This window comes from Ptychodera flava, chromosome 15 (assembly GCF_041260155.1).
Source record: "Ptychodera flava strain L36383 chromosome 15, AS_Pfla_20210202, whole genome shotgun sequence".
In the NCBI taxonomy this organism is placed as follows: Eukaryota; Metazoa; Hemichordata; class Enteropneusta; family Ptychoderidae; genus Ptychodera; species Ptychodera flava.
In genome coordinates, this window is record NC_091942.1 from 23,485,012 (window position 1) to 23,497,671 (window position 12,660).

General features: G+C 37.8%; 1 protein-coding gene across 4 annotated transcripts in view; it reads right to left on the bottom strand.

Moving 5' to 3' along the window:
* Positions 1-663: 663 nt before the first annotated feature.
* The window catches only part of LOC139151591 (testis-expressed protein 2-like), a 45,221-nt gene continuing 33,224 nt past the window's right edge, over positions 664-12,660 (bottom strand). For 2 of the 4 annotated variants that reach the window (XM_070724493.1, XM_070724492.1), the window contains 7 exons: positions 11,773-12,636; positions 9,782-10,032; positions 9,011-9,124; positions 7,132-7,239; positions 6,021-6,230; positions 5,506-5,626; positions 664-4,780 (listed from right to left, as the gene is read on the bottom strand). In XM_070724493.1, coding sequence (XP_070580594.1) covers positions 4,682-4,780; positions 5,506-5,626; positions 6,021-6,230; positions 7,132-7,239; positions 9,011-9,124; positions 9,782-10,032; positions 11,773-12,636 — 1,767 coding nt within the window. In that variant the 3' untranslated portion in view covers positions 664-4,681. The remainder of the gene's footprint in view (positions 4,781-5,505; positions 5,627-6,020; positions 6,231-7,131; positions 7,240-9,010; positions 9,125-9,781; positions 10,033-11,772; positions 12,637-12,660) is intronic. The other 2 variants (XM_070724496.1, XM_070724495.1) reach the window with 1 other exon arrangement.

Consider the following 12,660-nt stretch of genomic DNA (forward strand, 5'->3'; position numbering starts at 1 on the left):
CGACACTACTTCACCATCTAATTATCCCAAATTAGTTCCAATCGTGTTTCTTTTGAAAATCTTTGTAATGTCAATTTCAAAATAATATATTCACTACAGTTACTACCAAGAGATGATGTATACCAAATCTTGTTATGATAAATATGGGAAATTTCTCTGAAGGGGAAAGCAATCTTGATGATAATCACATTAACAGGGGCAGTTCGAGAAGAAAAGCTGTTGCAAGGTGGTTTCTTGGGAGGCAGATGATTTTTTTTTCCATATCAGCAGTAGAAGGCACATGTGGAGTATGACTGTGCTACTTGCTCTGGTGGATCCGATTGGGGGAGTACAATTATGTGGCAGGGGAAAGGCAATTGAAGTTTTTGTAGTAGGAAGAGGGCCTACTGGGAGTTTTCAGAGTAGGACAAGGGGGAGGGAAAAAAACTAGTAGAAGAATACCAGCATAGAGAAGGGGAAAGTTTTAAAATTAGTTAGAGGGCAGTTGCAAAATAGCATTCACTTCCCACATTTTAATTTTATGCAAATACTTTAGAATAGTGTGTTTACATGTTAAAGACACCTCTTGTCATGTCATTTATCGAAATCACTCAATTGGCTGCCACTGCATTTCCAATCCAACATGTAGACCAAATAAACAAGAATTTCACACACACGTAGTGGTACTTGCACATTGCTGTTTTCTTTATTTCATTCATTAGAAGGCACAATAATTTTTTTTACAATTTTCACAGGCTGCGCCTTGATGCAATGTGTTAATGGTACCACTGCAGAAGTAGTACGCTGCCAAAAAGCTGTACATTTCAAATTTGAATCAATATAGATGCCTTGAGTTTTAAATACACCATTGATTTGTAAATAAATTATTGACATGAAATTTGTCGGCGAAAAATAGCTCAGCAGCCAAATACAAACTGAAAATGACAATTGTTACAAACGGTTCCAGGTATACCAAATTGACATCTTTCTAAAAACACAACAAATTTAACATACAATCATACAAAATTAACAAAACTTCACAAATGGGATTCAAACTGTTGTCTCAAAAGCTGTTACGGTACATCACATGGAAGAGCTGGCAAAACTTTGCCTGTATGGTAATGTTGATCTTGGTGGCGCTATTAAAAACGATAGTAATAAAAAGTGACGTTGGTGGCGCTGTTGAATATAACGTCAACTGTTTGCCGTACAGTATCACTGCCCTTGTGTTATTTTTTACTATCTAGATTATAAATACAGTAAATTGTTTTTCCTTATTCACATTATCTGCCATTGGCTCATATTTTGTACATTGCTCTATTGCTCTACATGTCATATTTGAAGAATTGATTTGAAGATTTGCAGAAAATAGAAGCCCTTTGAAAACTACATTCCAACACTTAAGATGAGCATAATAACTGAAAGTCTGGGCTTTAAAAAAATCCCAGAACAAATGAAAATTCTAAAAGAGAACAAATCTACAAGATTTGAGTGTAGACCTCATACAAAAAGACAGCAAAAATAGGATTTGAACAGTTCGAATACGGTTACTTTTCAAAAATGTTCAGATATTGAGATGTTCAGAGTCTGTAGATTAAAACCCAAAATCATTGAAATACACATGTATCCCGGGAGGAAAACTGAATTATTTGTGACCAAATGATCTATTATTTTCTGAGAAATAATGATTTATTAATATTTCTAGCGGTATGTAAGCAAAACTTTGTATGCTCAAATGGAACAAGCACAGTCCATCGTTCAATGTAATTTCTTTCAACTTGTTTCAGTGTTCATGTATTGAATTTGTCTCATTTGCTCTGTGTGTTTGACATTGGTTTATAATGTGTTATCTATTTATAAAACCTACGCAGCCAGCTTTTCACAAAACTATAACTGTCTTGATAAACTATCTCCCTTGAGTATACAAATGTTACACAAACCATGCAATGCTGACTGCGTACTTTCTTTGGAGAATGAATATATTATTATCAAAGACAATTTCTCCACTATTTTCTGGAATCCCTTTCTTTAGTTGTATTTCAGTCTGTACACATTTTAAGTACACGTGACAGAAGACTTTTGGACTTGGATGTTGAATTTTGGTCCAGGATTTTCAAACTTTCAAATCCACAAAATTCATCCACACATTCTGACCTCCCTTGCATGATATGAACTTGACCTTATTAATGCATATTGCAGAAAGACATTCACCTCTCTGCGTACGAGAGCTACCCTTCAACGGAAAACAATTCAGTTGGGTAGCTCTCAGGGGAGTTCAATGGTGAATGGGATATTATAAAGTGATATTGATGCTTCCAGTCTTAGGACAATAAAAAACACAGAACCATCACTGATTAAATGTGTGTGCACAGGTTAATACATAAACCTGTCAGGTCAGAGTTGCCAGTCCTCTGCCTTGCAATGGCAATTCAAGCACCAATGAGAATATGAATAAATGCATAAATTATGCAAATGTTTCATTATATATGCAAAATCTGCACACTGAACTTAGAGGCTCTACTGTTTACTACCAATAAGATGAAATGGGCAATTCCCTTGTACACATGAACAGCTGTATAAATGTTATAGCGAGCATATATTTACTAAAGTGTCAAACAAACATTAAAATCTGATGCAAAAAAAGACGAGAACTATAAAAGATCCCTCCATACATGTGAAAAAGTTCGGTTTACTGTTGAACTGTTACTTGTGGTAAATTTCAAGTAGGTGTGCACTGTAAATATTTGAAACACACAAAACCAATCACAAATGACTGCATGTAAAATAATCCCTGGCAAAATACAACACTGTCAAATAAGCTGCTATATTGGTTGTGATAAGTCTACAGTGTAATCCGGCCACTTTCAAACTAGACATTTACTCTACCATGTAAGTATTACCTCTGACAACACTGTGAGACAATGCATTAATTTGTAAATGTAGTAAAAACACTTGCACATGCAGGAATACATATATTTCATACACCTTCCATCTTTGTTCACTGGTCATACAAATACATACATTTTAAATTCTTAACATCCACACACAAATAAAATCACGTTAATTCAAAGAAATAAAGATTTTGTCTATGGTACAAACCTAAGATACAGTGAGATTGCACTCTGAGTTGATATGAAAAGTACTGCTACTTGAAATAGGGACCTACTGAAGATGAGAGAGTCCGGTGGTAGGGATGTCACGATGAGCTGGAGTGAAATACTAGATATTTGTGGTGTTCCATGCTTGTAAATAGAAAGTGTGGAAGTAGGAAAAGGGATAATTAGACTGTCAGTAAACGCCGGGTGCTAAATATTTGACATTGGGTGTGAAACAAGTAGAGGCTAAACAAACTTGGAAAATACAATGAGTGCCTTATTTTCAAGGTGCACGTCTTCTCAGAGATGTTGGATGTGAGAATAAAGTGAAATCAATGTTAGCAAATGAATAACAGTTTGACATTGTAAAATGTGTATGTATCAGTACTATAACCCCAGCAAGAACATAATAAAACGCTTTAAAACTTCAAACTACACAACAATAGTACTAGAATATAATATTGGCAGCAACTTGAAATAAAACGTACTGTATAAGAATCAAAATCAACACCAAATGTCTTGCAGAAACCAAAATAATTTCATACAGTGACTGATTTGCATCAGTCCCTTTGACTAATGCCACTAACCCTTTTACTTTTACACTGTAGTACTGTCCTACGGCTTACACATCAGAGGCAAGACCTATTATGCACAGAAATAGGGGTGCACAGGGTTTGGGGTGATTGTAAAAAAAGGTTCGTTAGAAAGGTGCATTACAATGAATCCTTTCAACCTCGCTGGGTTATGATAAAAAAATGTATGTAACAAAAACATTTCTGTGTTGTAATATGTTGAATAAAATGTACAAAAATTAGTTATATTGGGGAGTTGGACATGGGAGATTCAAACACTTTATATTGACTTACATGTGGTTTACACATGTACTTTGACAGTTTGGGCACATTTGAATTCAGTGATGAGTCCAAATCAGGAGATCTGCCTAAGACAGCTGAAAATGACTGGAAAATCAGCATGAAATAATAAAAAAACATCTGGTTTGGTACTGTGGGTATTTTGGCATGATAAAGTTAAAAAAATATTTGCTGGCAAGTTTGGGGACAGAGCTTCAGTTTAATGTAAAGATTAGAGTTGTAACTTTGTAATGTGATATCTAGCCATCAATACCAAATAATTTGTGAGATTGGCCTTCAATGAGAAAGAGGAAAACGAAATAATGCAAGAGTTGTACACAGGCCAGATATACACAATTTGAAAATAATTGTGACCAAAGTCACACAACTGATCGACTTTGAATAAAATGACACATTGTATATATTTGAAACCATTCACCCTCACTGTGTACAATTTTCTCTGAACCTTTTGTCAATGTGGAACATACACTTTGGCACACCTTGGAAAAACTCTTTAAAGTTTCTAGTTTCAAGTCAAATATACTCATCCACAACTCCACGGGCATACTGTGTGCAAACTTGTGTACATAAAACTGCATTGTCTTAGCGAGCAGCTGACCTTGTTCTGCATTGAACCATCAGAAATGAATGAGCTGACGAGTTTTATTTACACAAAGATTACAACTTTTGGACAGAGCATAGTTGCAGTTTGTCGTTTGGGGGTTGTGACTCCTTGTAATTCAGTGATGACTTTTTTTACGCATCACCTTGGTCACCTGCTGTGTAGCTCTCATCCATTCCTCCATCCATGATAGGAATCACCAAGTCATCCATGTTTGGCATCACAAAGACTTTCTGAAAATAGTAAAAAAACATACATGAGGACATTACAAGTTTAGCAAAGAAGCCTTCTCATCATAGAAAAGTCATTTATTGAGGTGGACCTCTCCGGACAGAACTCACCAATCAATGGTTGCTGTGCCTGGTGGTACTGGTTTTCCAGCCTAAAGCAACATCTGCACGGAATTCCTGGGGGATGGCGTGGCACCAACAGACATATGGGACTCTACATTTATGCAAAGTCTCAATTGACATGAATATTCATAGCTGTTGCACAGGCATATAATGTTTGAAAAGTACCCAGGTTACAATGGAAATCAAGCCAGTATTGTATAAGGGCATGTACAGAATGCAGAAAATTGTATGATTTGTGTACGTCCAGTCTACCACATGTTTCATGAGCATGCATGTTCATGTACACACTCTTGGGGTACTGCTGCCATTAACACTCAGCTTGTTTTCTGGCATTTATTTCTGAAATGGCGACACTCCATCATGTGGCAAAAATATAGTTGTTTCAGATAATGGAACCACTCTACCAGGACAATTGCTGTTGGACAACGTAGACCTTTTGTTTGGAGTGGTTGAATCACTGTTTGACATGTTGGAATAATTGCCAGGGAATTTTCCATATTCTAGCCAAAATGATGGAAGAAACATTCTGTCCCCGAGTGACAGAAACACACTTTAAAAAGATCTCAGTGGACATGTAATTGAGATGAATGAAAAATCCAACTGACCTGAAATTCCTGTTCCAGTTTTTTCTCAATCCAATCTGTCACATGAGTAATTCTCACTTGTCTCATGCCAAGTTTTGGTCTTGCTGACAGCCATAGATTGGGCTTTGTACGAAAACCATACCTGCATAAGAAAAGAAACACTGAATATCTCAAAAGTCTTTTCCAATGAAGGGCCTAACTACTACAAAGTCTGCTTGTCTGTCAATCTATGTTCATTATAATTCATGTTGAACCTGTTTTTCATCCTCAGTTTTCCAAGGCAACTGCATGTGGACATGCACACTTATGATAACTATTTTCACAATGTTGATGGAATGGTAATTTCAAATTTGTCAAATGAAGCCAAATTAGTCTTAGACCAGCAAAAGAATTTGTGTGAAATATTTGACTATGATTTACTGCAGTAGTGATAATACGAAAGACACAGATTTCAGCTTTGCCCATTTCGTCATGGGAAGAAAGGGAACAAACCAATGGCAGCTCCTCTCTGCTGCCTGTGTTAGTCAACAACTCACCAGAGTCTGTCTGATGGAGGTGGCGGTAGATTGACAGCCAGTGTGCCATGAAGACTCTTCACTTCTACCGACAGCACCAGAGGTAAATTGGACACTTCTTCTATGGCCTTTTTCACGTACGAGTTCTCTGTGGCCTTTTGGAAGTATTTGGATTTGGTGACTTTATCCACAATTCGAAGTATCTTCTTGCTTGTACTACCACCAACATAGCTGTGGGAAATGAATAGCAGTGGAAACAGATTAGTATAAGAATGGAAATTGGAAATTGGACTGTATTCTTATTTTTTGCAGCAGGAAACTGTACAAATCAAAATCATATCTTCATTACTTTGCTCTTGGTGATCTGTTTAGATATGTTACATTGCTACCAGGGAAAACCTAGCTCTGTGTTGCACACATTTTTCTTAACTTACTGTATCAGAAATACTCTTGTTCTCCTGCAAGGAGGAAGAACATAGGTTTTCTTGGGGGCTTGTTTTACCTATAAGTGCAAACTACAGTGTCCATAAACTGAAACTCAAGTAATATATAAAATCTACACTGATACCAGCAAATATCAAGGTATGCACAGGTACCCAAAGCACTATCTGGAACCATGAACTGGAAACCTAGTTTACCAAAAGTGCAGTGTCAGCCAATCTTCAGATCATGTTTTTGTGAAGTAGGACTGGTCCAAGACCAAATTTGACAATCTTTTTACATTCAATTGACATTCTTGGTAAAACATTCTGCAAACATTTCAACAATGTAAATGATTACATGAAAAGATTATCAATAATCTTTGGAAGGCAGAGAAAGACACAGAAAGTGATGGGAACATTGAGAGATAGTCAGGGACATAGACTGACAAATAGACACAAACAGATCATAAACCTAAACAGACTGGACAAAAGTAAAAAGAGAAAGGCTGGATACATGTGATAAATTCACAAGTGGCACAGCCAGGAACAAAGAAAGACATACTGACAAACAGTCACAGAAAGACAGTGACACTACACAGCAAGGATAGGCACACAGAGAAAGGCTGGACAAAGTCAATGGGTGGGAATGCAACTGATCTTTTCCATTACAGGAGGGAGAGGAGGGGAAAGATATACACAGAGGGACTCACCCATCAGTACTATCCGTAGCACCAGCATCTCCAGGTGAGTTGTCCACGTCTTCTTCTTCTGAAGACTCTGCACTGTCCTCCTCATCACTGTCAAGTGCAGCTGATGGACTGTAACGTACAACAAAGAAATACACACTTACATTCAATATATGAACTGGTAACCTAGCAGTAACATTGGCTTATGTTTCATCCAATCTCATTCATATTACTGTATAACTACGCCTCTGTCTACTTTCATCTTCTCTGCATTGTGTCACTCATAAAGAGGTTTCTACAAGTATTTTTTTCCACCACACAAGCTGTTATTGAATTGTGTGAGTTTCTTTCCTCAAAGAACAGGTGTGGCTACTTAATGTTGTTGAACTCTGACATAAACGTAATCTATCTTCATATGCCATGGAGATCAAATTTATGAATCACTTCTAATAATAATCACATGGTAGTCTGAAAATAGAAAATGTCATAGAAATGTAGAACTGTACAGCCAAATCAAATACGATCAAATGGCAGCCATCTTGATAAAGCACTTTTTATATCATCTAAACGCAATTTTATTTACGACTCTGAATCAATCAAATAATCAGTAAATCAATCCATCAATAAGGAAATTGGGAAAGCATATACAGAGAGAAGAGATCAGAAAAGAGAAAGAGAATTGCTATTGAGTTAGTGGAGTCAACACATTCAAACTCCATGAGAAAGGAAAAGTCTTCAAATAGAGAGAGTTGTTCACTTGACTTATCTACAGTCTGTTTTCACTTTTTGATACATGTTTTCTAATATTAACAGAGCAGAGTTGGTGATCGTTTTTGCAGTTAATATTGTACAGCTTGAGAATATTGCTATCATTATGCTGCAAGGAGTCTGCAGTATTGTATGCTATGCAATTTGCACTAAGTCAGGCTTTCAGCAATTTTTTTAGAATGTTAGCTGCACTCACTAGCTTGCATTATCATCATCTGCCATTTGTCTACACTATGCTTCAGCATTGTTAGAATTGCAGCCATATTGTTTGGAATCACGAACCTCACCTCTTAAGGTAGAATGCGCCTCAGGGACAGATATTCTGACTCTCAAACTTTTTACAATATTCATCTGTCCCACCACTTGTGGGGGCTCATTTTGAATTTTATGGAGTACATAAGATTTTCACCAGTTTAGTTTTGTGAAAATCAGGAATTTATTTACCCCATAGAGATAACACGTGGATAGCAGCCATTTTGAATTTCAAATCAAATATTGGGTAATTTGTTTCTCTACTACCAAACTTACACAGTGATCCCTAATTTGTATTCTTGAATTTGAAAAAGAATGGTTGAAGGTTCGCTTGAGGAAAGTTTAAGCAACAGTTTCAGTCCTTCAACTTTGAGGCGCAAACTACCTTAGAGGGCCAGTAACTGTAACTTTTGATAGTATTTTCATTATTTTTTGCACTTGAAAACAAGTAAATTGTCTCCTTCTTCTTTTCCCAAAAGTACTGGCCTGGCAAACGTAACAAATTTTGTTCAATGTTATGGTTGACATATAAATTCTAGTGAGGAGTAAAATTTGGTCGTCAACAATATCATCCCATTTCACACACACATGCAGATACACACACAGATACACACACACACACAGAATGCACACACAGGTGTTCTGATCAGTTTGACACCAGGCATATTACATGATTTCACAAGCATAGCACGAAATTCTTTTGCAAACAGAGTTAAAATAATGAAAACACATCAAAAGTTACAGTTGAATGCACTTTAACATATTTGAGATCTGGCTGAACTACATGTACAACGATAATTGTTTTCACAGAAAAAATTATCTGAAGTGTTAAGTATTTTGTGTTTTATACTCAAAGTACGCCGCTGTGTGTTTCACCTCTCACCTCGTCACGGATATGGGTGTGGGGTTAGAAGAATCGTTGCTTTTGCTAGCGGCCGTCCTGTTAGTGTGCGTCTTCTGACTAGGCCTAGAGCTTAGAGCCTCCTTCTTTCCCTTTCTATGTGTGCAGAAAGCGTGTAGGGGTTGTGCGTCAGCCCAAAACACAAAACACCAACACCGACAAACATGAAAGTCATACATACAACAGTGATGGGGGAAAGAAATGGGATTGGGGGAAAAAAAAGGACAGGTATAGCAGAGGTTAGAACGAGAAATGAAAATCAACAGTCATAAAATTATAGAGATAGAGGCAAAGAGTGGTCAAGACAGGCAATAAAATATTCAAAACACAGGTTCTGTTTCTGAGTAAGGTAAATCAAAGTGAAAGTTTACGTGAAAAAGAATTTCAAATTTCAAATGAAAAGTAGTTAAACAAAGACCCGATGAAATCATGGATCAAAACTTCATGCCAAGCCAAATCATTTGCAACCAATTCATTTATCTCCTAGGAATACATTTAGCGTATGGTATCACACAATCAGATCATGTCGTGTTGTGTCATGAGCAAGTGCAGTTGTTCCAATATACCATTTCTATGCTATGGTACAACCCTTGTGGTGACATGCAAGTATTGTAGGACACAGAAACCGAATTTATGTTTTCTGTATAGTTCAGAAATGACAAGAAAGTTGGAAGATATCAGAGTTTTGAGTAGAGTGTCACCTCATAGCCAAGCCACATGCATAAACTCATATTTAGTTTTGCATATTATTACCTTCCAGCCTTTACTTGCGCTTGTTTAGTATTGGCCAAAGTCCTCTCCTTAGACTGTCCGTTGTCCTTGCCTAGCTTGGTTAAGTTGAGTTTGGTCTCCAGTGTCATGCAACAGGAGCCGTAGTAAGTGATGTCCAGGTCGACCCAGAGGCCACGCTCATCCATGACTGGCGGGGAAGCACGTCGGATGACTGGCATGGCTATCCCTAGGTCTATGTCTGTGATTTCCAGTTGATTTATGAAATATGGCACCTGAAAACACACAGATTTAAACTTGTGGGTTCAATAATTTGATCTTTATTTTTACCTGTTTTAACATAATACTTTTGAAATGATGAAAGTGTGAACAGGCATATTTAGAAAAAGAAATGAATGCTAGGTTTGACAATGATAACAACTGCCCCTTGGACATTGACTTCTCAATGTAAATCTGTCACTCCTTTCATTTCCCCATTTCTCTGTAAATTGAAAGCAATGGGCAGAGCTGTACCAAATCTTATTGCACCAGGGTTAATACAGATGTAAACATATGTGCACGCTACGTATAGTCTAGTCAATCATTGCACTGTATTATGCTTCAGCAAATCACAGCAAAAACAAGAAGACGGATGATGGACTGCTTTCCCTACCAAAATATGTCAGCATGTTACTTTGTTTTAAATTACAGTTCAAGAAGTGTGGACTATATCTGCCTGTACCTGACATGTGACGACAGAGCGAGAAGTGTCCTTTGAAATTCCAAGATAAACAATTCAATGCTACTGACACCCAGTTCCCTGAATACAGGTATGACACGGCACAATGTAATTGACATGCTATAGCATAAATCAAATCACAGAAAGTGAAAGAGGAAGATGGATAGGTTTCCTTGTTTATGCCAGGAATATCAGTTCTCATTTTATATCTTTCCACAAACTGACACATACTTCATACCATTCATTTCCAGGATATCCGTCAAAACATCAATCATTACTCATCCTGGAATTCAAAACCCCACCGTAAACTTTAAAAAGTAACACCGTTTTTTCATCCATGATGAGAAACCTTATCTGTTATCAACACTTTTCTTTTCACTCAGTCCTCTTTTACTCTGCTATAGATTGCACTGCAAACTGAATAACAGACCCTATTGTTGGAAATAAAGGCAAATTTATATTGCACACAGAGAGTCACATTTCAAAATACAGTGTTCAGATTTTGCCTTTTGCTGATGATACTACAGGGTGAGTGCAACTTCATTTTAACCATTTTCTTTATCACAATGGTAAACTATTTGATCACTTTTGGCTTTCAAAGTATTTCAGCTTCAGTAGGAGTTGAACTATGAAAAATCTCCAACTTTAAGGTACGGTAGATATGTGCCTCACGGGACAGATATTCACACTCTGGTAACAATTATTTGTGATCCACCACTGGTGGAGGTACATTTCAAAGCTCTTGGAGTAAAACAAATTTTCAACGTCTTAATCTTCAGAAGTTAAAACATTTATTTTTTACCCATAGAGTTAACACATGGATGGCGGCCATTTATAATTTTCAAATATCGGTAAATGTCAGGTGATTTGTCTCTCTCGTCCCAACCATTGCACAGTGACCCCTGATTTATATTCTCAATTTGGTAAGAGTATGGTTGAAAGTTTCATTGAAGAAAGTTTGAGCAAAAGTCGACGTCTTTCAATTTCAAGGCTGTACTACCTTAAACCTGAAAACAGACAAATCTATATAGCGAACTTCACACTAGATCACTGCTGTTTATCTTTCACTCATGAATGGATCAAGCCTTTGAAGTCAGCATTTTGGTATGACCTAAGATTTCTTAAATGTAAGAAAGGACCAATATGTGATGTATGACAGTGAGGAGGTGGCTATAGATAATTTGTAACTTTCACATCACACTTTTTCTCCAGCAGAGGACCTCTTTGTCATAATTTGCGACAGAAATAATTATAGTTAACCAGTAGTGCTGTCGATGGTAATTATTTTGTAGTTTACCTTTATTTTGCTAAGTTTTCTTTGTATCTTGTTGGCAACAACTCCAGCCCACTGCTGTTCTCTCAGGAAGTCCCAGAAACTTCTGCTAATCACTGCATTCACCCAGGACGCTGGAGATTCGTTTCCGGTAGGCTCCGATTTGGACCGGCGTGCCGGACTGGCATACGTCACGCCACTGGACTTAATATTGACACCTTGGCTGATCTCGTCTTTACCCTTTGGAATGAGCTTAGACATGTACTTGTAGAAGTCAATGCCGGCCTTCAGGTTGGTGCGTTCAATGTCCTCAAACGGCACCGTGGTATTGTCCTCGGAGGACTTCTCGGCACCATCGTCCTTTAGTTTGGTGGATGGTTTACCTTTGAGTAACGTTTGCAGCGGCTTTTTGCCCTTCGTGGCATTCCAATTTGCAGCAATTTCAAGTTTACGAAACCAATCCTCCTTCTCCCTGCCAGTCCGGCCGAACAAATACAGCACAGTGTCTGTGCATTCCTCCCTCTGTATCACATCAAATCCCTTCGCTCCCTCCCCAATCAACGAGTCTGTTGGACTGTCAGCTGCCTTTCTCTGCGACTTGGTGCCCGGCTTGGCCAGCTCCACGCAAATCGGATACTTCTTGCTCCACCACCGCTTCCGGCACAGCCCCTCCGGGAGGAGGTACACTTTGCTCCCAATCAGATCGAAATGTCTCTGATGGATGAACATGGGGCTTTGCTTGGGCTCGTCCCATGATGCTTTGCGTGGAATGTTATGCTTTGGTCTGGACAGTCGGAGGGAATGATTCTCAAGGCGTAGAAACACTGAATGGGTGTGACTGATGTGATAGTTGTCTGGGTCGTAACTCATCAGCTCATTCAGCCATCCCTGAAAATGTAAAGAAAATACTAT